The sequence below is a fragment of the Cryptomeria japonica genome, chromosome 3 (genome assembly GCF_030272615.1).
Source record: "Cryptomeria japonica chromosome 3, Sugi_1.0, whole genome shotgun sequence".
NCBI lineage: Eukaryota > Viridiplantae > Streptophyta > Pinopsida > Cupressales > Cupressaceae > Cryptomeria > Cryptomeria japonica.
In genome coordinates this window covers 238,335,548-238,359,427 of record NC_081407.1, presented here as the reverse complement: position 1 = coordinate 238,359,427, position 23,880 = coordinate 238,335,548, and the positions used below count along the sequence as shown (strand labels likewise).

The 23,880-nt window shown below is 36.8% G+C and overlaps 1 protein-coding gene across 1 annotated transcript; it reads left to right on the top strand.

The window, feature by feature from the left end:
• The first annotated feature begins 6,114 nt into the window (after nt 1-6,114).
• On the top strand, nt 6,115-23,277 carry LOC131074385 (uncharacterized). The gene is made up of 11 exons (XM_058011006.2): nt 6,115-6,504; nt 8,925-9,077; nt 9,288-9,380; nt 9,564-9,695; nt 9,811-9,870; nt 9,993-10,058; nt 21,551-21,706; nt 21,867-21,959; nt 22,245-22,376; nt 22,492-22,578; nt 23,047-23,277. The coding sequence occupies exons 1-11, from the start codon at nt 6,396-6,398 to the stop codon at nt 23,127-23,129; spliced, it is 1,164 nt and encodes a 387-aa protein (XP_057866989.1). The 5' UTR covers nt 6,115-6,395; the 3' UTR covers nt 23,130-23,277.
• The last annotated feature ends 603 nt before the right edge of the window (nt 23,278-23,880 follow it).

Here is a 23,880-nt window from a genome sequence, read left to right as displayed (position 1 = left end):
CCACTGGTATTTAATACATAATGTATCTTAAACACCAATTTGAATGAAGAGATGGGGTCAACTACCTTATATTCTGTTGTTTATCTATTGAGTAGAGGCCATCTTATGTTGGATCCAAGTTATCCTATGCAATTATGAAATTTAATCCTATACCCATAGGACTTTGTGAATATACTCTTAAATCGGTCCTTTGTGATCTACTTGTTTTGAATTAGGAGCCTCACTTCCAATTACAGTGCTAAGATAAGTACAAGTGTTGACTTTTACAGTGACAATTGGATTCAGGACCCTACAAAGGCATAGGTAGAGGATTGTATTCCTCTAGCACGTAGAATAGTCATTTTTATCTAAGGCGATAACCAAAGAATAAATTCTATGGCTTGCATAAGATAAGCTTATTCACTCGAGATCGACAATAGTCAAGCAGAGTACTATGATGGTAGTCTGTTAGTCGTACCACCTAGTTAGGAGATGGTTATCGTCAGTTGCATGCAAGCAAGGGATACCCCGCATTGATCTAGGGTATTGGGAAGATTCCACCAGGAGCATGTAGGCCTGGGAACCAGTTGCATGCCAGCAATGGATGTCCTTGCTTCTCAGTCATCCGATGGACCGCGGGGAAGAGAATTTCTAATGAAGAATAGGTAGGTAATAATTGGACTAATCTCATTGTATGATTTTGGGCATATCTTGATGTGGAAATGGTATACTTGGCTTTGTTAGGATAAGGATAGACACTTGATGTAGTATGGGATACATCAAATCTTTTTCCCACTTGCTTGTTGGTGTAGAAGACTAGGAAAAAGTGTGTCTCGTGGTGCAGTGTGTGATGTAGTGCACAGTGCATCAACGTTCCTTTTATCTAGGATGCACTATGGGCAAGTAGTAGCTATCCATTATGAATATGTCAGTTCTTCACTGTGTAAATGCTAGTCGCTAGGTATGTGATGCCTACTAAAGCTAGTCATTGTACATGAGAGGTGTATATTGAAGCTAGTCTCTATAAATATGTGATGCATGCTAGAGTTAGTCACTATGTATATGTGACGTAAGCTAGAGCTAGACATCATGTGTGCAATATGTACTAGATAGTCACTATGTGTATATGGGAAATGTGCTCAACTCATTCTTTGTGGGATTAGGAATTATTTTGAAGGATATGACCCCATGTGTAATTGTGTATGTATGTACACTACTTGAAGGCAATTAGATATTACTTTATTATTGTTGGGTTAATTTTAATAAATAGTCTTGGTTTAAGAGAGATCAAAGATATTATACAAGAGGAGAGAATGGACTCCCTCTAATCTTCATGGGCAAGCTACAAAGCCTCTCACTTCCCTCGAATGGATACATAGGCAGGTTTATTGGGAATGAACCCTTAAGGCTTAGGTCTAGGTCTAATGGGGATCCTAACCTCAAGAGCTTACTGATGCTCTGCAAAAAGGATTAGAAAATCTGTTTGATGGCAACACACACAAGAGCACAAGAAACAAACGTTAGTGTTAGCAACAAAAGATTATCCTAAACAGGCATATCAAGAGAGATATTAAGCATGAAATAGAAAGCATATAAACATAGAATAAAATAGCTAATCAAGATGCTCATAGTTGCTCCTCCCTTGTTCCTCTCCTCTCCAAGTCCCAAATGAGTGTAGCTCTCAGCTTTTAGCACTAGCCATGGATGCCATATGGAGATTCAAGATGGTTGAATATGATAAGCAAATACTATGCAAGAGTAGATAGTGATGCTATGAAAAAGCTCTATGCCAATGCCAATATAACAACAATACTCTAAATGCTTCCTTTTTGCTTGAGGAGAAGGGTTCTATTTATAGAAAAAATGGGGAAATGAAGGGTTAAGATTGAATGGTTTAATCAAGGGCCAAGTTTGAAAGTTGGGGATCCATGTGCACAATTGGCACCAATAAAATGGTGACAAGTGTCAACATAAGATTGGGTTGAGAGAAGAGGTTGGAGGCATTAAAGGCCTGAGAAGACCTCATGGTTATCTAGAGGCTAAGGGTCAAGTCCAAATTAAGATTACCCACTGGATTAAGAGTTAATCCAAGGATAAACCTTTGTGCAAATGTTTAAGAGATAATCATGGTCAAAGCATTAATGGCCTGATGAGACCTTTGGGTTGGGTAGAGGTTGAGTCAAAACAAATGTTTTAACCATGTGGGAGGGTTTGAGGTAACCATTAATGGTTATTGGAGACTTTGGGGATTAAGTGGTTGAAGGTTGAAAGCCTTCAATGGTTATCAAAGACTTTGAGCCATTTAGTGGTTGAAGGTTGAAAGCCTTTAATGGTTATCAAAGACCTTGAGGGTTTGAGAAGTGACTTCCCTTTTGCTTAGGAATGTGACAAAGTTTAGAGAAGGGGTTAGGTTATTTAGAAGTGATTAGAAAATTCTAGAAGGGGTTTAGGCATGCAAGTGGATTTTGTAGGAAAATGCAAGTGGGAGAAATTTTGGTATTTTCAATTAAAATAAAATCATTTATTTCAATTAAATGGTGTAATTTGCATTTGGATAAATATTCAAATAAATATTAATTTATTTAAATGAGAAAAATGAAGATAAAGCATTAAAATGCTTGAAGACTTTGAGGGAAACCATTAAAGGCTTGAAGACTTTAAGGAAAACCATTAAAGTCTTAAGAAGACTTTAAGGGAAGCCATTAAGTTTGAAGACTTTAAAGGGAAACCATTAAAGGCTTTAAGAAGACTATAGAAGGAAGCCATCAAGTTTGAAGACTTTAAAGCCATCAAGTTTGAAGACTTTAAGGGAAACCATTAAAGGTTTCAAGTGGGTGAGGATAAATAGGATTTTAAATAAATAATTTATTTAAAATAGTTGTGCAACTTGCTTTTATAGGAAAATACAAGTGGGTGGAGGATAAAGGTGATTTAAATAAATTATTTATTTAAAATAATTGTGCAACTTGCATTTGTAGGAAAATGCAAGTGGGTAGAGGATAAAGGTGATTTAAATAAATGTTAATTTATTTAAATGTGAGAGGTGGGATTTTGGAGGATTTAAATAAATATTAATTTATTTAAATGTAAGAGAATATTTAATTAAATAAATATGATTTATTTATTTAATTAATGGTCTGAATTTGGTTAAGTGAATTAAATCAAATAAATTGAATAATTTATTTAATTAATAGGAGAAGAGGGTTAAGATGAATTAATTAAATATTAATTTAATTAATTATTAATTGATGGTTAAATAATCAAATAAATATTAAATATTCATTTAATTAAGTGGACAGATTTATGTGACTACACTTACAACCTTGCAATCTAAGCATAAATGGTGGTGTAGAGTTGTGACCATGCTGGTGATTGGTGAAAATATGAAGTCGACACTTCTAAGATAGAACAAGAAGTTTGGTCGATTAAGTTGGTACTTGTAAAAAAAAATAGAAGCACCTGAGGGATGGTTGTTACACCAAAGAAATAGCAGAATGAATAGATAGCCACCAAACAAGAACAATCTTTCTTGAGTCCCAAAAAAGAGCCAAACCTCCAAAACAACCTAGGACACCAATGCACTAATACTGACCAAAACGCTAGATGCTAGAAGCACACTGAAGCATATGATCAACTAAAAGCTTAGTCTCTTGAATACAAAAGATATTAGGGGAATGAACTGCAACCAAGTCATGAATAGCCTTTTGTCGAGGGATGTTATTCAACCCCCTTACATTCCAAGAGAGAAAAATCATTGAAGAGGTTGGAAAATGTGAGCATCAATGGATCTAACTAACCCTAATTCCACCAACAATTCCATGGCTAACTTGATTTTCTCTTGATCCTTCTTGCGGCCACCTTTAGAAGAATTATCGAAAGAGCCCTTCTTAAGGGGCCCTTGCTACAAACCTAAATCTTGAGAAGCACTCGTGCCTTTAATAGATTCAATCACCTCCTTATCCAAATTTGTTTAAACAATATCATCCTACAAAATGGGAGAATCACCTAGACTTCTCAAATCAAGACCACGAGGAGGCTCCTAGCGATTGCACAAGTCCTACAAAGATTGAGAATCTTGAATAGTACCCGACTCCAGTACCACATCCATACCCATAATAGTAGCCCCAAAAGTCACATCAACTGGAATCCCTTCTTCCAAGGCCAAAGTTTCCAACACCTCAAAAGAGTTGAAGCCCTCATCATTCTGCTTATCCCGATAAGACCTCTTCTAACCCCTCCCCTTAGCCTGAGGCTTCATGGGCATGAAACCATCCTTATCTGGACCACCATCCATCATAGGGACTTTTCCTTTGTCCTCTGAATCTATTTTTGGAGATGTGGAAGGAAGAGAAGGACTAGGACCAACAACTTTATTTGTCTGAAAACACTATCGTTGAAGGTGTCTATACTCATGACAAATCCAACATCAAAAAGGAAGAGACTCATAATCTAACTACTGAACCCAAGACGAAGTTCTTAGACAAATTTCTAGAGAATCTAGCAAGGGTTTATTAAAATCAATCTCCACACAAATACAAGCAAATTTAATTACCTTTTTATTCAAGTTTCGTTGGGCTAGCATCCTGTTTCCCAAGCATAGCAATGATCCTTTGCAAAATATCCTCTCTCCAAAACTCTGATGGAAGTTGTGGCAGACGAACCTAGACAGGAACCCTCAATGGAAGTTCTTCAATCAAATTGAAACCCACATGTCAGGGCTTAATGAATAAAGCAACATGATTGTAAAAGTAGGGCCCTCCCTCGAAAACACGATTCCTATCAGCCATGCTAGAAAAAAAACCATGAAATAGCTCTTTGCAACTAGCATAATCTCCATATCACCCTCTACCTACCAAGAGCAACGGATCCAAGATTCCAACGCTGAGAGAGAAATACAGACCCCAAGAAATTTGCAAATGAAAGCATGGTTATTAATGACCGAAACTAGACAATCCTGGCTCCTCAGTAAACAACCATTCACTCTCTAAAGTTTAGGACTCTCTCCCACATAAAAGGAGTTTGAAGACAGTACATGCACACTAGAAGAAGATCTGCTCAAGATGTTGATATGTGCAGTTGGTTCAATTTTCCTCTTCAAGGAGATGACAGTTATCTTCGATGAAGGAGTGATCAACAAGTCATAAGGAATACATGCAAACATACGTTGTGAAAGATACATCGGGAGGATCGATCGACCCCTCCTCCTCAAGGAATTTTGAACATTAATATTGATGGCTCTTCTCGGGGGAATCTTGGTCATGCTGGTATTGGAAGAGTTGGACGTGATAGTGTTGGAGATGTTCAGTTTCTTTTTTCTATTTATAAGAGTCATCATACGAATGATTACATTGAGGATCTCGCCATTTTCTATGTTATAGAGCAATGTTGTATTCTTGGTTGGCCAAGCACTTTTATTTTTGAATCTGATTCTGAGTTACTGGTGAGTTTGCTGCAAGAGCGGCGATTAGATGATCTTAGCTGGAACTTAGAACTTTGGTTATTAGACAGATTCTTAAGTTGTGTGGCTCTTTGGAATCTGTTATTTTTATTCACATTCCTAGGGAGTGGAATGGAGTAGCAGTTTGTCTAGCTAAATGGGCTTCTGATCGAATGCAAGGTTGGAAAATTGTGGATAGGGAGCAATTATCTTTAGAATTGTCTCACATGTTAGATCAGTTAGTGGATATAGACGGGATTATGTAGTGCTTTTCTTTCCACCTATTGAAACGTATAAAACCAAAAGGTACAAGGTAATCGCCACAGAAAATGGTACTCCAAGAAACTTTCAAGATGTGCAAAACACAACTTTTTTTTTTGATTTTTTGTGGTTTAACAACAATAGAAATGCAAAACGTGAAAATTTAACTCTTAAAAATCCATTATGTTTTACGATTTTTGAAAAGTATACTAGTACCATTTTATGTGAAGTTTAAAACAAAAGTTATTCTAAACAATAATATCCAACCGAACAGAATGGACGTTAGAGCAATTCTTAAAGAGTACAGTAATAATATTATAAACTGTTTTCTGTCCAATGTTTGCACATACACGTAACTGGAGAAGAGTGTGCGGGACCTAAAAAATATTGAATCCATGTACGTTACCTGCTTGCCTTTGAAAGGGAAAAGAAGCTACCCTGCACAAAATGCCTCGTGACATTGACTACTAAATGGAGAAGACTAACAAGTCCATCTTCTAGAGAGAGTTTTTTCCATGGCTCTTTTCAAAGTCCCAAAGTCAGTTCCAATATGAGATCACAATAGACTTTATTATAACTGTAATCTGGACTTTTAGAAATTTGAAGAAGTTAGGCAAAAGTGATTAAATGCCAGTACAAATATTCAAACTCATTACTCTTGTGAACCCATCTTCATATATTCTGTAGTTGTTTTTTCAGAAGCTAACATCTTTGCAGGATGAAGAAGGGTTGGTTTAGTATGCTCTTGGTTACCATCATAACATTTCAAGTCATTTCAGCAATAGACTTCTACGACATACTGCCCCCTTTGCCATCATGGTTACCAGGTAAAACAAAAAAAACTTATAAGCTCCTCTCTTCCACCGACTTGCTCAGGTAGTTTTAACAAGTTTTTAGTTTTGTTTAAAAAAAAATAGTGTTATTTTTATGTCCAGAAGTAAATGAATCATCCTATTGGAACATAACAAATGGTTGACATGGTAGTCTTGTTGACTTTGCTGTGCTGGTTCAGCTGGATGTATTTTCTTTTTTCTGTGCAGTTCAATGGGACTGTAATTATTTGTATTGTATCTATTTTAGTTTGATCAATTAAAAAAAAATAGTTGAACTTTTAAGAGATTGTGGTACTATATTTACAGAATTATCTGTTGGGCAAAAGTTATGTACTATCAGATATAAGATGGCTTAACTATGGTGGGATGGGTATGAAAGATGCCTATTTCACTGTAGTTGGTGTTAAAAGGATCGTGGCTTTAAAAGGTGTGGCTTGACTTCAATGGGATATGCACTTTCAATTAAGATGCTTCAGAAAACACTAGAAAAATCTAAAAACTAATAATTAGCAGGACCTTTGAGGTATGGGGAGGACTGTTAAAGTAGGGAAATTCTGTCTTTGATCATAAACCGGAGCTCTAATACTTTGATACATATGGTATAATTTATTCTTATGTATTCGATCATGGAATGTGATCTGAAACGTTGATGCTAAAAGCTCTCACATAACCAAATTCAAAAAAAACAGATTGTCAACATAATAGATTGTGAAAAATTAATATCATTAATAATACGATATCAAAAAGATCAACTATTATTCCATTTGTTAATCCAATAGAACCATCACGAGTTAGATATAAGCCTGTAAAAACAGATTTACTGTGTCACAAGTGAAGAGTTACTCCTTTTATTATCATTCCTAGTCAATTCCACAAACTTTGTAATTGGCAATTCCATGGAAGACATGTAGTTAAATATTCTATGGTAGGATTCAAACAACAAAACGGAATTGCTATCAATGGGAGCGTAGGGTTTGAAAAAAACAGAGCTGCCAATAATGGGTGCAGAGGGTTTTATAGTTTCAAGCACAGACATAAGGTGCTTGTTAGTAGGGACACGAAGAGGGGCTAGTCCCCACAAAGGAGTACTAAGACACGAGCATGCCACTGGTTCAGTGGGACAGATTAATCCCTATATGGGAAGTATAAGACACAAAGGCATACCAACTGTTAGGGACACAAGATATTTGTTTGAAGGGACAGAAACAAGGATCTAATCCTTGTATGGGAGATATTAAGACACACAAGAGCATAGCAGGGATTCTGCGGGAAGGCGACTGACAGGGGACACAAATCAGAGTAAGTCCTGTGGTTCCACAAGGACCGGAACCTGGATTCACCTGTTCTTTACCATTCACTGAACCTGGGTTTTGAAAGGGTCCCAACCTTTTGCAAAGATCGGTAAAGATTAAAGATGTTCAAAAATCAACCTGGATCAAAAACGGCAGAAAATCGGCAAAGTACAGCAAAAACTTAGCACCCCATCAGCAAGGGTGGGAACCAAACATATCGCAGACTGCTCAAAAAAAAAAAAAAAAAACCCATCAACTCACAGCGGCTTGAAGCCAAATGGCCTCAGAAAACATTAAAATCCTACCAACAGGATTTACCCTTTGACAACATCAATCAGAACTCTTTTCCGGCAGAATTCCCAATATGAACCTTCTTGGCCTGAAACGTCTCCCTTTTTTCCTTATTAGAGGTCAACAGGGAGGGCAAGCAAATGACCAGATCCAGGTGTAGGGCCGCGGAGCTTCTCATTCAGGCCCTCCCCAACAATTTCCTTCTCCTTGTGAATCACCTCTGACCTCCTCTCATAAAGGTGAGCCCCATATAAAGAAGCAAATTAACTCCCCCCATATTAGTCCTGTCCATAATAGTACCAGCCACCTCCCCGTTAGCTCCTACAGGAGCATCGCTTGCTGCTTGAGGTAAAGAAGGCTCCAATTGAACCTTTAGATTCTTACGACAGTGCTATCCTCCAGAAAACTTTCACCCAGCTGCAGCATGGCCAAGCATGTGGCAATGTTGACAGAACACCAGGGAATCCTCATACAAGATCTGTTGCACCTAATCATCCAGATTAGAGGATAAGGTCATCGATGAGGGACGCACCTTATCTAAATCAGCATTGACGCAGAACCTGGTGAGTAGGTGTTCAGTGGGTCCGGTCTGGCCATTTTTCATTCTCATCTTATGAGATATCATGATTCGAAATGTTGCTAAAAAAGTTCTTACCCAAAGGAACAAAGTTTACCTAATGAATGGTAAAAATCATTTTTATTTGTTTATTATATATAAACATAAAATTGAGAATTAAATCAATCACATATTTGAGATTTACAAAGTGCAAAGTATTTGTTATAGATTTTCTGAATCTCATTGTTTTAATTTTTTGGTTTTCTTCGATGCAGATACTAATAAGCTTTGCAATGTCACCAACTGTGGGAATGGAAACTGCGTGGCTACAGAGCAATACCCCTTTGTAAAATGTGAATGCAATCCAGGATGGAAACAACCAGAGCTTTACCTTGATGTTCCTTTTCAACCCTGCGTCGTTCCCAATTGTGAGTTTTGCAAATGCCCCTCCCCCACACCCCCACCAAAAAAATTTTATAAATAAAAGAATCCCCAAAATTTAAGATCTGTACAATCATCCTTTGTTCAATCCGCACAAGTGATGATGGGTTGAGAAGTTATAGTCTTCACTTACCTTCTTACTTAATGTACAGGTCTTACTTAAAATCGTCTGCTAATTAATGAATAACATTGTGCAGGCACCATGGATTTCACGTGCGGTGATGTCTGCCACTTTCCTCCTGCCGAAGCACCCCTGCCTGCCCTTCCGAAAATTGCAAACCCATTTGATCGTTAGTACTAAATTCAATATGATACTCTTTTCTTCAATAGTTAAAAGACTTATCAGCGTAACGCATGCTCATAAACATTAACAGTTCAATTAGAATTACCTACTATAGAGTGTGCTCCAACACTGATTTAGAGTGTGCTCAAACTTATGTGGCACTGGCATATACTGTGTTATGAATTTTCAGCATGTTCATATGGTGTTTGCGGAGCTGGGATCTGCACTCGTAAGTCCAACAACACAGTGGAATATCAATGCAACTGCCTTAAGGGATATGGGAATATCATGAACCAGACTTGGGGTTTCTGCTCTAGATCATGTAAGGATTTTTCTACTTTTGTCTCTAATTTCAAATTGTTGGGGTGTTTTTTTGAGGATTCGGATTTGAGAAAAACGATTTCAGCTTTTAATTGCCATACAATTGATTTCCACAGGTGAACTCCAGGGAGACTGCTCGCGTCTTAAAATTACAGTCAGTAGTAACGGTGCTGAAGGTAAACTAAAAATTTCTCTATTAGAATCAAATTTCTCACTGCAAAACTGCAATTTTTTTCTAACAACTTTGCAGAGTGAAGAACTTTTTGTTTATAATGCTCTTGGTTACCATCACCACAAGTCACTCCGGCGACAAAAACTTCTTGTGTTCATGACTTACTGCCCCCTTTGCCATCACAGTCACCAGGTAAAAACTTATAAGCTCCTCTCTTCCACCTATCTGCTCAGGGATTTTAATTTCTTTTTTTTTAAAGATTAATTAATGTTAGTAGATTTTTGCAATCTTTGATATTTTCTGTATGTTATTTCTAGATTTGATTGATAAATGTTTTTTACACCAACATTTTGAATCAGACTTTGTAATACATCATCAGAATAATGGAATAAAAATCATCAAATTTAAAATGTAGTGAAGAGTTGAACTTAAAGAAATAACAGTACCATATTTAGAGAATACATATTGGGCAAAACTAGTATTACTGGTAGATTGTTGTGTTAAAAATAGTACCATTATATGCCTGCTTCAGAAATATCTTCAATATCTTCCCTAGACAAGTTCTCTCCTTCATAATCACTTCCCTGAATGGTATATATTTCTGAAATATCCACACCCGCAGCTGAAACTTAGGTAGTTGATCCAAGTTGATTTTATGTGTGTTGAAAGGATTACACTAAGTTTCTTTTTTATTATTTTTTAATATTAGATAATATTGGTGAAATATTAATTAATTATTCAATAACTCATTCAAATTGTAAAAAGCATTGTAATTGAATCGAAATCAAATTCTGATCATTCAAGGATGATATTGAACATGTGGAATGGTGATCAAAGCCAACACGATGACTAGACATGCTCTCCAAGAAGTTTGGAGAACATGCAAGGTGTTTGAAAACACTTCTAAAAGTATCATAGCGATTCATACTGCCAAACTGGACTCATTGCCAAAAATAGAAATCCTAAATTATTTAACTTCCATTCTCTAAGAAGCTTAGAGTTCTCCTTAGCACACCAGAAGCTTACGAGAAAACTCAAAAACTCGTCAAAAGCTCACAAAATAAAGACAATACAATATTTATAGCTAACAAGAACGTAGGGTGGTTTGCATGGTGGATATTTAATCCTTCACCCAAATAGATTGGTGCCTACTCCATTGGGCTTGATAAAGTCATGAACAACAAATAGGAAAGAAATGCCATCAAACAAAGTATGAATAAAACTACATTTCATTTACATGACAATCAAAGCTTACATCATATGTAACTTGGATGCTTAATAATCCATTTGGAAACTACGATAACTTATATGCAACAAAGGAAATACCATTACAAAGTATTTGCAATGCATTAAAAGGTGTCACCCGTCATCTAACCCCCATTACAATCACACCAACAAATGTGATGAGAGAAAATGCACAACTACGATTATATATTTTCCTGAATCATTACAAACTATTATGGAAACATACCATAACATGGAGATTGCATCAAAGATCCTTCTCACTCTTCACATGATGCATTCAGTTGTTAACAGCTTAGAGAGCTTACACTATGATGCCCTAAAAATAGTTGTGGACCTTCCAAGACCAAAAATTGGCTCAACAACTAATTGTTTACATGTAGAACAAACTATTAATATTTATAGATCTTCAATCCAGGTTCCTAGCTTACTCATGGAACATGAAGACAACGAGGAAATCATAAACATGGCATTTTGGACTCATTCAAATCATGGATATTATGCGTCGAAGTCATCCAAGTTTGATGCACCTCACAAATCAATGGTAAAGATCAATCACAACTACGATTGTATCTCAGTTTTAAATCAAGCTCGTCATGTTTTAATAATGGATTTTAAGTGGGAATGATCAAACTAGTAGTTGCAAAGTTAAATCAAGACCTAATGGCATGATGATCAAGCCGTGAGATAGGTAAAATTAATTCTCAAGGGTTTTTGAGTTCAAATTCACTTTTTGGCAAGTTTTTAGATCAAAGAGGGACCTTCGAACTAGATTTGGAAGTGCAAGGGAAGTCCTTAAATTTGGTGGAGAATGGGTGAATTTGATCAATGAGAGGAGGGAAGCGGAAGGAAATGCAAATTTGAAACTAGTAGGGAGAGTTGGGTGCTTGGCATTGAGAAGCACTCGACACCAAGGACTGGGTAAAGGTGAAGTTCAAGGGTTAGATCTTAAGAGGGACCATGGATTGAGGAGGTTGGGGAGAGGAAAGCTTATAGGGATTGGGATTCTGAAAGGAATCAATACTTTGGAATGGATTTAAAGGTGCAAGGTTCCCCTAAAGGTATAGGGTCTAAAGGGAACATAGTAGATTGGGGTCCCTTCAAGTCCTAAGAAAAGAGGACCAGTGAATAGAGCACAAAGTCAACTAGGTAAAAGGGAGATTTCAAGATTGAGAGTACAAATGAGCTTAAGACTTGGGAAGAGTGGGAAAGGGTTGTGGCCTCAAGCATGGAAAGGGAACTAGTGTTGGCAATTGATACTCATCCAGTGGATATCGATTCTTGATTAATGGTTTAGGGTTGTCATTGATGACAACTCTCCTTGTAAATCCTATCCAATAATCATGGATTTTGATATCCGGAAGTTATTGTGATCTAGTGATAGACTATTGGTATTTCATGATAAGCAGTGCAGTTTTGGTTTGGAAGCTTTCTGGTGATTGCGGTGGTGAGATTCGTGTATGGGGTGATAGGGCCAACTTGTGGAAGTCATTTTGACATCATTTGATTGATCCGCATATGTTTTGATGATCCGGTTCAAGCCGACTCATGATTACACGTTACACTACAGGTCGACTTGATAATTATTTATTCTGTGATTGCGGATATATAAGATCGGTATAGAAGATCTTTTTGTGGTAAGGTGTGAAGTAGTATGAGCGAGTTGTGATCAAGAAATCCTTTTGGCGCAGTTTCACGTGCATATTCTTGATCTAGTAGCTGATTGAGACAGAAAACAGAGCAAAGTAGCAGAGGTGGTACAGTCAGACTTTATGCACTTAACCGAAACTCATCCATGCATTGTTTGATGCTATTTTGGAGTTCAATAACTATAATTCCTCATTGTAAATGATTTGTAAGGCGGTGAGCATTCCAGATTATTGTATCTTGAGCTGTAAGCTCTAGGCAATGTGCCTGAATGCTAGTGCATTCCCATTTTGTAATATTGTTTTGCTATTGGCCATAGTAGAATAAAATTGTGGGTTCAAATCCCATCGTGGTTTTTCCCATTTGGGTTTCCACGTAAAAACCCTGGTGTTATGATTTTGTGGTTGATTATCTTGTGTTTCTGCATTTTACTTTCTTGCATATGCTTCTGGTGGTTTGAGATTAAATCAGAATTTCACCGCCACCCCCGCCTCTTAGTGATCCTTGACTCCAACAATTGCTATCAAAGCCTAGGTCCTCCGAGGAAGCCTAACTGCTTGAGGAAGGTTGGGGAGATTGATTCAATGGATTCCAGTTTTCAAAGACAACTTTGTATGGCACTTGAGGATCTTGATGCAGCAAGAAATGAGATAAGCTCCTTAAAGAGAAACTTGAATGCAGCTGAAGACTTCATTAATGATTTGAAAGATCAAGTCAACACTTCAAGAGACGAGAGGAAAGAGTTGATGGACAAGTTGAAGGAGAAAGAAGATCAAATCATGGAAAATTAGGACAAAGTCGATGAATGTGACAAGCTTGCTAGAGAGAATGTTGTATTGAAGAATGAAATGCAATCCATTTTGATGAAGCTGACCAAGGAGATTGAAGACTGAAAGAAGAATGGAGAAAGTTTGACTCAATCAGTGAAGGACAGAGCAGATGAATGCTTCAAGCTTACCTATGAGAATGATTAGTTGAAGCTTGAGTTGACACAATCAAGGAATAATGGTCAAGAACTTGAGAGACAGATTGTTGCCCTAAGGGATAAACTTGCTACTACAAATGAATACAAAGACAAATTCAATGCTAGCTTAGCAAGGCTTGATGAGATGCTGGAAAGTCAAAGACATGGAAAGGACTTGGATTTGAGAAGGGAGAATCCTCCGGATCTAGACAAGGCAATGCAAAACCTAATCATAAGAAGAGCAAGAATCCTCCGGTAAGACAACCTAATGCCCATAAATTCAATGGTAGATGTTTTACTTGCAATAAATTTGGTCATATGGCGAATCAATGCAGAAGTAGGATGAATAATGGAAGGAATAATATGAACAATGGTCCTACCTTTACCGGTCAATGTTTCATATGCAATAATTTTGGTCACAAGTCAAACATGTGCAGGGCAGTAATAAACAATTTTCAGAATAAGAGATGTTATGCTTGTGGGGTGTTTGGAATGTATCTCTAACCAGTGCAGGATGAGACCAAATTAGATGAATTTCAGACCTATGCAGAGAAATGTTGTTTGCCATGCATGCAACAAAACCGATCACATTGCAAAGTATTGCAGAAGCAAGAATAATGATCCGGTAAACAAAGGCAAATCATATAAGAAAGGCAAAGCGAAAGTAGAAGAGATCAGAGACAAGCATGAGAAGATGTGGGTTGGAAAAGATGAATCCAAGACAGACAGTGGATCTGCACCTGAATCCGGTGCATGATCTTCATCCGATAACTAGTGGCATTTTCATACAAAATCTTGCAGAACCCCCTAGAGAGATTTGTGATTGATTGTGGTTGATTGCAGATGATTATCCGGAACTCTTCATGCCAATCTTTGAATCCAGTTGAATGGTTTATGCTAAACAGGGCATCCGATTGAACCTTATCAATACATTTATGTCAACTTAAAATTAGAGTTTGCAAGGTTAAAAAGGAATAATGTGAATCATTTCTCACATTGCGAGTGAAGATTTGAAGCAGCAAAGCGAGGCGAACCAGTTTCCAAGGCAATCAAAAGCTTTGAGGCGATCCAACAAAGACTATTGTGCATCTGTCAGGAACAAGAGGTATTTACAGAAGCATATTTTGAACCCTAAATTTCTCGAAATGGCATCTTCTTCTATTAATATGCCTTTGGTAGTTGAGGTTTCTAAAAGAGTGAGGTCGCAATTCAAGAAACATCCATTTAAGTCAATAGAGGATGATCCCAACGATGCTTTCTTGTCCGTACCATATGGAATTTTGCATGTTGATGATGTGAGAGCTTATATTCACTGAAACATTGAGGAGACTGGAAATGACACGATCCTAGCACTTTATAAAAGACACCTTTGGGACAAAGATGGAAATCTCAAACCAGAATATGCTCGGTTGTAGAGGAAGGGTTTCACACAATTTGTTCACTTCTCGTTGTTCGATGAAGATGAGTGGGTGAGATACATTCTAAGCCGTGTGCACGATGAATTTATTTGGCTGGACAGACCTTACAAAATGACCAAGCAGACCATCCATGCAGTCACTTGCCTAAATCAAATCGGTGACAAACCCAATTTGAGGAAGGTAATGAACCCTACTGTCACTAAGCTAACCGGAGCGCAATTTGGTAACAGATCTATGACAATTAATGATATAAAGTTTACTAGTCTAGCAGACTGAATTTGATAACAAATCTATTTTGGAACATGATGTGAGATTTGCATCCATGATCATCATATATAAAGTTTACCAGTCTAGAGACTGAATTTTGTCTCCAATATAGCAATTTATGCAGACTATCAGATGGTGAAGGAAGATGTGCAGTATGATCTATGTCTAGTCCTTCTTGAAGAGCTTCTCAACAATTTAAAGACGATTAAATCAGATAAGAAGAATGTTTTTAACTTTGGTTCTCTAATCATATGTCTTACACTGTATTTCATGAATGAGATTTCCGGAATAGAGAGATTCCAATGGGCTTTGACTTACTGGTGGTCACCCAAATCAAGCAAGGCATGCATAGATTGGGAAATAGGTAGAATCAGACTGCTACCCTGTGGAGCTTTTTCAAAATCTTCCAAGGCAAAATGAAGGATAGGGAAAGGATTCCTAAGCAAGTGGTGGAGAAGTATGAAAACTATATTTGTTTCATGGTCGACAAGGACCAATGCCATATGGAGGCAGTAGAGCCCAGGTTTGTATGGATTTTGCCAATGGGATGAGGTTGATGTGCAAACACTTGAGGTCTATGCTCAACACCTTCTGACCAAACCGCTAGATCCAAATGAACCAAGATTTGGCACCTTCAAAGAGAAAGATATGGAGCTTCATACAAAGTTCACCCAACCTGCAAGAAAAAGAAAAGTATCCAAAATGGTTGAATAAGTGGTTGTGCAGATGGGATTCACTAGAGAGCCAGTCAAGCAAGCGATGGAAAAGGCGACACAAATGGAAGAATCAAAGAAGCCTAAGGCTGAATCAGTCCCTTCCAAGGCAAAGCCTAAGGAGACCAAGTCTGCCCCTACTCCGGTGAAGCCTTCTACAACACAAAGCTCATCCAGCAAAGGAGTTTTGAAGTACAAAGAGAAACCAAAGAGGACATTTGTTGTTGTATGTTTGGTTGCCTCTGAGACTGAATCAGATGAGGAAGCAGAGAAAGAAAAGAAGAAAAGTGAATTTGTCAGAGTAATCAGGAAACCTTAGTCCGATGGTGAGCAAAGCAAAGTCTAATTTAGAACCCTCTCTACGAACATGCCTAAAAGAGGAAGAAGGCTAAGAAAAGAGTTTGATAAGGACCTTGAATCTCGCAAGGTAGAGAGTTTAATACCTTCATTCCTCCGTTAATTGTAAAAGAACTAGTTGGTGAAATTGTTAAGGATGGAAATCTTAAGAATATCAATGTATACTATGATGATTTTGATGAAAATGAGCAAAGGGAAGTTGTTGTATTGCATTTGCATAACTTCAGCAAGTCATTAATTGAGCTAGAACACAGCATTCCCAAAGATTTGTATAATATTCTTGATGCTAGGAGGCTAACAACAAGCAGATTAGATAAAGAAATGAAAGAGTGAGAATTGATAAACATAAGTGCTTGCATATCTCAAGAAGAGGTTGATAGACTTATGGAGCTGGCCAACCGGAAGGAATTCAGAAGCAAAAACAGAGTGAACAGGCTTATGGTTGGCAGGGTTGAAGAAGTGAGAAAAGAAACAGAAGAGATGCAGAGGAAGTTTCTAAAGAGCAATTGGGTGCCAGTCAATGAAGATGAATCTCAGAAGGATGACACCTCTCATCCGACAAACCAGGCTCATTCAACCCTTGATGCTACAGATAGTCAAAATCCTCTGGACATAGTGGAGATGAAAGATGAAGAGGCTCAAGAGACCCCTAAGGATGTTACTACACCAAGTGGCGACACTAGTGCATAAGTAAAGGATAAAGAAGTTCTTACTGAGCAACAACTAGTTGCAGGAAAAGAAGAGACAGAGAAGGATAATGCGCAAGAAAAGGTAGAACAGATCTCTATTAATTTTGATAAACCTATTGATATCAGACATATGTCCCCGACATAAAGGCTAAAGGTAGCTGCAGCAGTCCAGGCTCAAGCTAGTCAGGACTTAGTAAATTCAGAGAATGGGGACAAGAAGTTAATTGAGATGTCTGTAGGTATTCTGCAGAAGGTGGTACCAGAAGTACAACTAGATCCAAAGTCCATCCCCTCCAGTAAGCTCTCACAGTTGATCAACAACATCGGTACCAATTTTGAATCACTGGAGAAGTCTACCACCAAGTGGGTATTAGATAGATTTAAGGAGGTTCGTATGCAGACATTCCGGAAGATGGTAGAGGATGACAGAGTGAGATTAAACAAGGGTCTGCAAACAATCTCAGAGGCACTAACTGAAGGTGGTAAGACATATAAGTCTTGTCTTATTTTGCCCAAATTCACAGTTGATATAGACAAGCAAATTGGTATTTGTCAGGGTAAGCTAGCTGGAATTTCACAATCATTTGACTCAAATGTAGCCCTAACCAGTAGCATAGAAGGGCAAGTAATGGCTCTAAATGATCAAATCTCGAGCCTTAATGTAGAGAAAGACAAAATTTTGAGGAGAGTTGGTGAACTCTGGAATCTGATTGCCCCTCGGATAGACACCATGTTAAGTAATAAAGTAGATTGTATGAAGGCTATGGCACAACCCATTCTGACTGAATTGAAGGATGTGGAAATTCATGCCTATGTTTTCAGTGCATTCATCACAATTTTGGACAACTTGAAGAATGGGTGGGATACTCACCTAGGATTTTGAAGACCATTTTTGGATATATCTTCAAGTATGTATGGTATATATAATATACACTCTTGTACATAAGTTTTTGAGGAGCACCCTATCTTTGGCATTATTGTCAAAGGGGGAGAGTAGAGTGAAAAATGTATAGAAGAGTACAAGTTTTTGGGTTGATAGGTTGCTACAGGTTTTTGAGTTTTTGATCTAAGGGGGAGCCTTAGAAATGGAGACCTCATACGGAGAAAGGTAGAATGGGAATTGGGGATTAGGGTATTAAGGAGAATGGAGACCTTGGGACTTAGTCCCTTCGTCCCAATTCTTCTCAAGGGTCTACACTTGGTAGAATGAAGGGAGAGAATGTGAGGAGGGTAGAGCACTAGACAAACTCAACACAAATGGATCAAGTACCAAGGTACAAGGTCCGACCACTAGTTTGAGGCAATGGAGGAAGACAAGGGAAAAAAAAAACAATGTTATAAGGTTTGGGGTTAAGAATTTGAAACCTTGGGACCCAATGCAAAAGTGTGCAAGTCTTGTGAAGGCTTAGGAACCCACAAAAGAAAAATAAACACACCAACACCACAACATAAGGACAAATTAGATCACAAGAATGCCCCACAAACAAGTTCAATAAAGATTAATGACAAAAACACACTAAATGAACATCCTTAGACAACATTTAACACTGAGGATCCACTTAACAAATTTCTCATTTCAATTTTCATGAGTGGTTAAATAAGGCTGACATGCATAAGAGAATGAGACTCAAATAAGATGGCACTATAGGATTGAGTCCTAGCACAACTCTCTCTAAGTATGTGTCTAGATTTTGCATTTAGGATAGGATTGACTACATTTGCCAACTATGGACAATTAATGGGAAATATTGTCGATGTGGTATAATGTTTTGTCTATATATTTGTTTAGTGGATAAATATAGATTACTAAGCTTTTTTTATTAGTAATATGCATAATGATATATACTGAAAAGTAGTATATTGTTTAATATTAAACTACTATCCAATTTTAATTTCTATTTAACAAATAATGTGTTTCCAATAACAATTGAATTAAGTGAATGGACTTCAATTACTCTATGAGTTTGTATTGTTTATATACGTGTGTCTCTCTGGACAAAGGTGGACTTGTGTGGATTCAATGTGTTACTTATATGTTCATAATTTGACCTTGAAAGCTATAGGACTAGTGTATATTGAATGGATCCATTTGGGGTGATATAATCAAATTAACTACCCTAGGGTGTAAAGCCTTAGGATAATAGTTTTAGATCAATGTTTTATGCCTTCTAAATGTTTGAATGTTGAACTAAAATTGATATAGAAGCTGACTTCATGGCATCAAAACTAGGATTGAGAAAGGCTCTAGGCAGGAACATAAGTTTGATATTTATTCTCTTAGCATAGCTTATCCCCATCATCTTGAGGTGATCACTAAATTGAAAACCCTATGAATTGTTTATATATAATCTTTTTTAGCTCTAGTGTGATAAAATTTAGGGAGCATTACCATATCATAAGGTTAGCTTGTAGTTGATAGATGCTATGAGCTACCTATTTTAGGAGTTCATTAAGGGAGAGGACCCAATAGTTGAGCACCCTAACTTCATGCTTCTCAAAATCCTACGTGAAGATTTCAAATCACTCGCAATTTTTTATAGCAACTTACTCAGCAAATCTCATGCTTATAACTAAGCTTTCAGGGTCACATCACCAATTATGATGCCACATCAACATGCTTTTTGTCAAAGTGTCCAAAAAGACCCCCAAAAAGCAAGATTGATACTTATGCACTGAGTCATGTTTTAATGGTGTGCTAATGTGGCATCACATGATCCGTTGCTTTTTAGATCTAAGGGATACATTTCATTCAATTATGGGTAGTCATCATCATCAATAACAACTTTAAAGTCACAATTATTGGTGCAATATTGTAAAAAATATTAGGCATCAAATCAACAAGTGATATCACATCTATTGGAACGCGCTCAATAATAGGGTCCTCTCCTATTAGCATTGGTGTGAGAAAAAAATTGTGCTCCAATGTTGTGTTTATCTAAGAAGTAAGTTCTCAAGGTTTTGATTCTTAAATCAGTCTAAGTTGTCGATAGTAATATGAGAGGTAAAACCATAAGACATTTTGATTAGATTTATTTAGTTATAAAATGAATTGGAGACTTAGTGGGCTATACAAAACTTATTAATGACCTAATGTAATGCAAACTTATGTGATGTAGGTTGTTACACTTTTGGCCTTGTCAATGCTGACAAGCACTAGTGTGAAATGTTTGTTTTGTCATCGCAATTAGCATTGATCTAAAAAACAAAGATGAGACCCATGGTGTGGTCTGAAATGTGTTGCCATTCCTCTTTCTGACTCAGATGTACTTAAGAGCTTATGTGTTGGTGAACTAGGTAAATGAGAAGATCCTTATAGTAAGTTCACTATAACTTCCTTTTTACCAATTTTTCATTGTGTGTGCATGTGATGTTTAAGTTATTCATATGATATATATGTGAAGTATACATTAAAAATAGTCACATAATGTCTCAAGTGATGTATGCATAAATTCATAGTGGTGCATAAATTAGTGACATTGTGTACATATGTCTTATAAATGAATTAGTGACTATGTGTACATATGCGATATACATATAAGGAGGTCCCTATGTGGATTGTGTAGATGAAATCTTGTCATTTTGATATGTAAACTAAAAACAATATGTAGACAAAGTCATCTCAAATGAACATGTAGCTAATCTTACTCAATACAAGATAGAGTAAGGTTAGGAAATTAACTTTTCTAATTAAAAAAAAATTGATGAAATAAAATATTTATAAAAAAAGTAGTGAGCAATAATGTATTACAAGCTAATGTAAGAATATGCCATTAGACATATAGATATGGATGTTGCTATTCTAGTTCCAAAAACGTCATGTCCTATGCCAATAACTTTCTTGTTATACTATAGTGGGGAGTAGCAGCCATAGCGCTTCTTCGTAGCCCCGCAGCCATTCTGTGTCTATTCTGCAGTTTTTGTGTCCACATAATACAAAAGTTATCGGTCGTACGAATGCGCAGTGTTGGAGCCAGATTAAACACATCCTAAAGATATTGGTTGAAGGGGCCAAAATGATCATTAGTATATGGAACTATGAGACGCATACACAAGGGCATACCAGCTGTTAGGGAGACGAGGCCTGTTAAAACGTACAGAAACGAGGGTTTAATCCTCATATAGGAGATACTAAGACACGAGAGCATGGTAGGGGTTTTTCGGTAAGGCGACAGTTATGAGACACACACTAGAGTATGCCTTGCAGTTTCACAAGGATTGGAACCTGGAATATCCTGTTCTTTACCACGCATTCAGCCTTTGAAGTAAATTAATGTGTTGATTATATAAGCATAAAATTGAGAATTAAATTAATCACGGATTTGAGATTTACGTAGTGCAAAGTATTTGCGATAGATTATCAGAATCTCATTGTGTTTTTTTTATTCAGTTGCAGATACTAATCTTTGCAATGTTACAAACTGTGGGAATGGAACCTGCAAGACTACAAATGTATATCCCTTTGTGAAATGTGAATGCAACCCAGGATGGAAACAGCCAGAGCATTACTACGATGTTCCTTTTCAACCCTGCGTTGTTCCCAATTGTGAGTTTTGCAGCAACCACCAAAAAAAATCCTCAGAATTTAATCCTTTGTTCAAATCTGCACAGAAGACGATGGGTCGAGAAGTCACAATCTTACCTTTTTAATTAATGCGCAGATCTTCATGATAATCGATTGCTAATGAATGAATATTGTTGTGCAGGCACCATAGATTACACTTGCAGTGGAGCCAGCTCGCTGTCTCCTGCTGAGGCACCCTTGCCTGCCCTTTCGAAAATTTCTGAGCCATTGAATCGTAAGTACGAAACAATTTGATAATCTGTTCTTCAATACTTGAAAGACTTATCAGCGTGCGCCATGCCCACAAACATTAATAGTTCGATTATAATTTTCTGCTATACCGGTTCTGTTGCCCTAACTTATCCAAGGAAATGCAACACTAAATGGTATGTGGTTGGTAGATAATGACTCAAAAATCAGTTTAATACTGATATACAGTGTACTCAAACCTACTTTGACACTATATACAGTATCCTTAAACTTATTTGGCACTGACATACCCTGTTCTTTGAATTTTCAGCATGTTCATACAACGTGTGTGGAGCTGGGATCTGTAGACTTAAGTCCAATGTCACTCGGGAATATCAGTGCAACTGCTTCGAGGGATATGCAAATATAATGGACTGGACTTGGGGTTTCTGCTCTAAAGAATGTAAGGATTCTTCTAGTTTTATTTCTAATTATGAATTTTTGGGGCGCTTTGTAAAGAATTTGGATTTGGTAAAAAGGATTTCAGATTTTCATTGCCATAATATTGATTTGCACAGGTGAACTCCAAAAGGACTGCTCGCACCTTAATGTCTCAGTTAATAACGAGACAACTCCTGATTCTTCTTCTACCAATGATGCTCAAGGTACAATTTTCTTTTATTTGTTAGAATCAAATTCGTACTGCAAAACTACAATATTTTTTCGCTTGCTACGTTACAGTTAAACTGTCATTTATGATTATCATAATTCCGGTATTGCTCAAAGAAATCACAATCAAACTCCAAAAAGTGAAGCCCTTTTACCACCCAAACAATTTCTCTATGAGAAAACTGTTAATGCCATAATATTTGGAACTATCCTTTTTCTTCGTAGGCGAGGTCTTTAATTGGATTGAAATTACTGTTTTTTTGTATAATTTGGAGATGTCTTGTTCCCCAGTAGCCATTCTTTTTCTCATGAAACTTGGGCAAGGTCTTATATCAGTAAATGGGATTTAAAGGAACTACGATTTAAACTTGACTCTCTCGTGAGTGTTTATGTTTTTACCCTTCATAGATAAAATTCTGACATTAACAGAGCATCACATTGAATTTTGGCTTTGCTCTTTGCAGATGGTCTGAAGTTTATGAAGGAAAACAGTCACTTGGTCAAAGGTTCAATTCTGGCAACATTGATAATGCTCTTGGTGAAATGATATGATGAAGCAGAACACGCCTTCTAATATTTATTTGCATTTTTTCCACTTTGGAAACAGTTGGAGGATCGTATTTGTTTACTGGGATCTACCATTTTAATAATATGATTCAGTTCTATATAAATAAATTTTCCATCTTTTTATAGAAGTTATGCCTACATGTGTTGAAAGTCAAATCAAATTTCATAAAACATATGAAGAGAAGAAATTGTAAAAATAGATCTCATTATGAATTTTGGAATAGTTCAATGGTGGGCATTGTTCATAATGAACCCTGTGTCATTAAAACATATAAAAAGTTGTAAAAATGAAATCTTTCCAATGATACATGTTTTGGAAAATTTAAATGGCTGACAGAAAAAAGCCAATAATACATTGTTCACAATGTAAAATTTCAAAACTCTGTAGTTGTGGAAGTAAAAAAAAATTTAATTTACAGGTAATCTCAAGTGACGATTCTCAACTACAATCACCTTGGACAAATTAGAATATGTGAAGGGAGAGGAAATGTTTTAATAATAGGAAATACTTCAAATAATGAAAAATTTAAAAAACACATTTAAATCAAAGATAATTTTAAGACTGTCGGGGATACAAAAAATTTCAAGAGCTAATGCTTGTTGCTGGAGAAGCATATCTCAAGCAGATAATTAACATTTTCATAATAAGCTTTCCTGATTGTTATAAATGCACTTCACAAGCACAAACAAACAAAGCTTCCTTATAATACTCCACCATATAGGTAATCTGC

Excerpts from the sequence above, each read along its gene's own strand:
- LOC131074385 (XM_058011006.2), top strand. The coding sequence starts at position 6,396 with ATGAAGAAGGGTTGGTTTAGTATGCTCTTGGTTACCATCATAACATTT. Across the intron at positions 6,505-8,924 it reads TTTGCCATCATGGTTACCAG|ATACTAATAAGCTTTGCAAT; the intron begins GTAAAACAAAAA and ends TCTTCGATGCAG. Across the intron at positions 22,377-22,491 it reads GGGTTTCTGCTCTAAAGAAT|GTGAACTCCAAAAGGACTGC; the intron begins GTAAGGATTCTT and ends TGATTTGCACAG.